The following is a 2639-nucleotide window of genomic DNA, read 5'->3' as shown; positions in this document are numbered from 1 at the left end:
CCCCCACTTCTGGGCTCTTGACTCTTTCTGCGGGCTTTTACTGCTACTCCTTGGCTCCTTCTTACTGCTGTCTTTCAGTCGCACTCATGATCTTATGGTAGGTTAGATCTTCTAACACCTAGTCTTCGTTGATTGAGGCAAACAATCTCGGAGGTCTCGTGTGCAAGTTGCGCATGTTAAAGATCACCTGGAGGTCCTAAAATCGATAACAGTATGCTTCGCCCGCCACCCGTGCAAAGTTCAAATTCCTACCGAACCGGAAATGTTTAATGCGTCCCGCACTATCATGTGACCTTATGCATTTGCGTGTGCCGTGAAACATTTACTAAAGACTAAAAGAAAAGTAAAAGTTTGTTAAATTATTTGTAGTAAAAGACATGGAGTAGAAAGTCTCGACCAGAAGTATAAATCAAATTCCACTGACCCTTGGACAATGTCACAAAAAGATAAGAAAAATTTCGGCTCAAACACAAACAGCCAAAACACCTACAATGAAGATTGACTCGAACCCATGGTGTCTGTTTGCGACAGCGAAGTGTCTAATCGCTACACCACAGACAACGGTGAAATGAAGAGTAAACGAGTCAATTTAAAAAAGCAAAAATGAAATTAGAACTGACTGGTATATCTGCCTGGGCTCGTAAGCGTCCACGATATAGTCCCAGCCTACAGCAGTCGCCAGTGTGAGCAGCAGTTTGGGCTTTTTGGTGCGGACACTCTCCTCTTTGAACGCTGTATACAGTTCCTGAAACACAGGGACAGGGAGAGAAACGCGTTACCCTTCAATGTGGTTGTTGGTCAGGTAGGTTAGTGGTTTGCGGATTTTTTTCGAGGAGGGTGTGTTGTTTGGGGGGGGGGGTGAAAAGAGGTAGCGATGAGTAGGGGTGAAAAGAAGGGGAGGTGGATGAGGGGGTCAGGATCTGGGATAGGGTGGGAATTGGCTCAGTTATTTGTTATTCTATCTTTCTTTCTTAGCATTCCACCATGGTTCCAATCACCACAGGGTGTTCCAAACTTGAATTGTTTTGGGAAGTTTTTGGCTCTTCACCTATTTTGGCTCTTTTTGATCTGAGATGGAAGTTAAATTCGGAGGTACTGCCACTTAAAAAAGCTGACAGACACATGAAACCTATGCAATGTCAATGGCATGGGATAATTACCAAGTGTAACAATGACAATAAATGTTGTTTGATTCTTGACATGATCGCCAACCACTGTTACAATTGAATGAAACACATTTTTGGTGGGTATGTGACTGTGTTTGTGTGAGTTTCCTTTTGTGTGTCCAGCAGTTATCTTTTGTGGTGGTATCTATAGTCTGTGCATGTATTTTTGCTGCTGTCTTAAGAAACAGGCAGAATAAAATGTCATTGATGTTATCCAGTACCGGTATTTATGCGTCTATTAATGTATTATTAGCTCTTTCATTCCCGTCTTTGCACAAGGGCACAGTATATAATTCAGTCTCCATCGATACGCTTAAAAAGGCTACTGTCCGTATAGAATCAATGTGTATTGCTTTTTCAAGTATGTTTCTATATAACTCTAAAGGTCTTGTAATAAAATTCCTATATGTGGTTGAATGGTGCATCTGATGTGATATGTACATTTGTCAGCGTTACTTTTTCTTTTCATATTTGATTTTAATGAGAGTAATATCTAATTTAATTTTTTATGTATACCTGCATGTGTTTTACGGTCTTGTACAGCCAAGAAAAAATTCCCTCTGGGACAATAAAGTATTATTTTTATCTTATCTTATCTTAAAATGGTCAGCACATTGTTGATTGGGCAGAGAAACATTAGCTCTACTGGTCATGTTAGCTTTCGTCTCCACTTTCTGTCCCCACCCCCTCACGCCCTTTGCCCCCTCCTCTGGGATCCTGACTCTTTCTTCAGCTTTTCTACTGCTATTCCTTGGCTCCTTCCTACAACTGTCTTTCGGCCACACCCCTGATCTTAGGGTAGGATAGATCTACGCCTAGCCGTCTCGGACAGGGGCGAAAAAATTCGGAGACCCTGTGTGCAAGATGCGCACTTTAACGATCCCTTGGTAGTCCAAAATCGATAAGAGTAGTCTTGGGCTGCCGCTGGGGCAAAATTCAAAATGTCCTACTAAAAACACCAATTCACTCGCCAACCATCTACAGACGGCTATGACATCATCTTTAAAAAGAAACAAAGCAACCTAATTATTTTTTTAAAGAAGAGGTTGGGGGGGGGGGGTTATAGATAAAGGTTTGTACGAAAGCAGTTCTGCCAAATAACAAGTACGAATGCAGGAAGTACGAAGACAAATTTACCTTCATAAGATATGTAAAATTTTCTCTGTCTTCTGGAGGACTGCCCCTTGACCCCGGGAACTCCCAGTCCATGTCCAGCCCGTCCATGTTCTGTGACCTGAGGTAAGCAACGACGTTGTTGGCGAACTCTGTGATATTCTCCGCAGAACCCATGACGTCATAGAAAGGCTCATATCCAGCAGCCCAGCCTCCTACTGCTAGAAGGACTTTTAAGTCAGGGTTCTTGGCTCGGAGTCCGGTCACTTGTGCATAAAGCCCTGAGCACAAATGTAAAAAGTATTATATAAATAATAAAGCAGTTACATGTTACCTATATAATAGTTGAATATTTATATA

The 2639-nt window shown here is 42.0% G+C and overlaps 1 protein-coding gene across 1 annotated transcript in view; it reads right to left on the bottom strand.

The window, feature by feature from the left end:
* Positions 1-2639, bottom strand: part of LOC101849796 (acidic mammalian chitinase) — a 54932-nt gene that overhangs the window by 39082 nt on the left and 13211 nt on the right. Inside the window, exons 2-3 of the mRNA XM_035972662.1 lie at positions 2304-2560; positions 621-745 (exon numbers count right to left, since the gene is read on the bottom strand). Coding sequence (XP_035828555.1) covers positions 621-745; positions 2304-2560 — 382 coding nt within the window. The remainder of the gene's footprint in view (positions 1-620; positions 746-2303; positions 2561-2639) is intronic.

The sequence above is a fragment of the Aplysia californica genome, unplaced genomic scaffold (genome assembly GCF_000002075.1).
Source record: "Aplysia californica isolate F4 #8 unplaced genomic scaffold, AplCal3.0 scaffold00785, whole genome shotgun sequence".
NCBI lineage: Eukaryota > Metazoa > Mollusca > Gastropoda > Aplysiida > Aplysiidae > Aplysia > Aplysia californica.
Note: the sequence above shows the minus strand (reverse complement) of the source record. Positions and strands in the feature narration are given on the sequence as shown.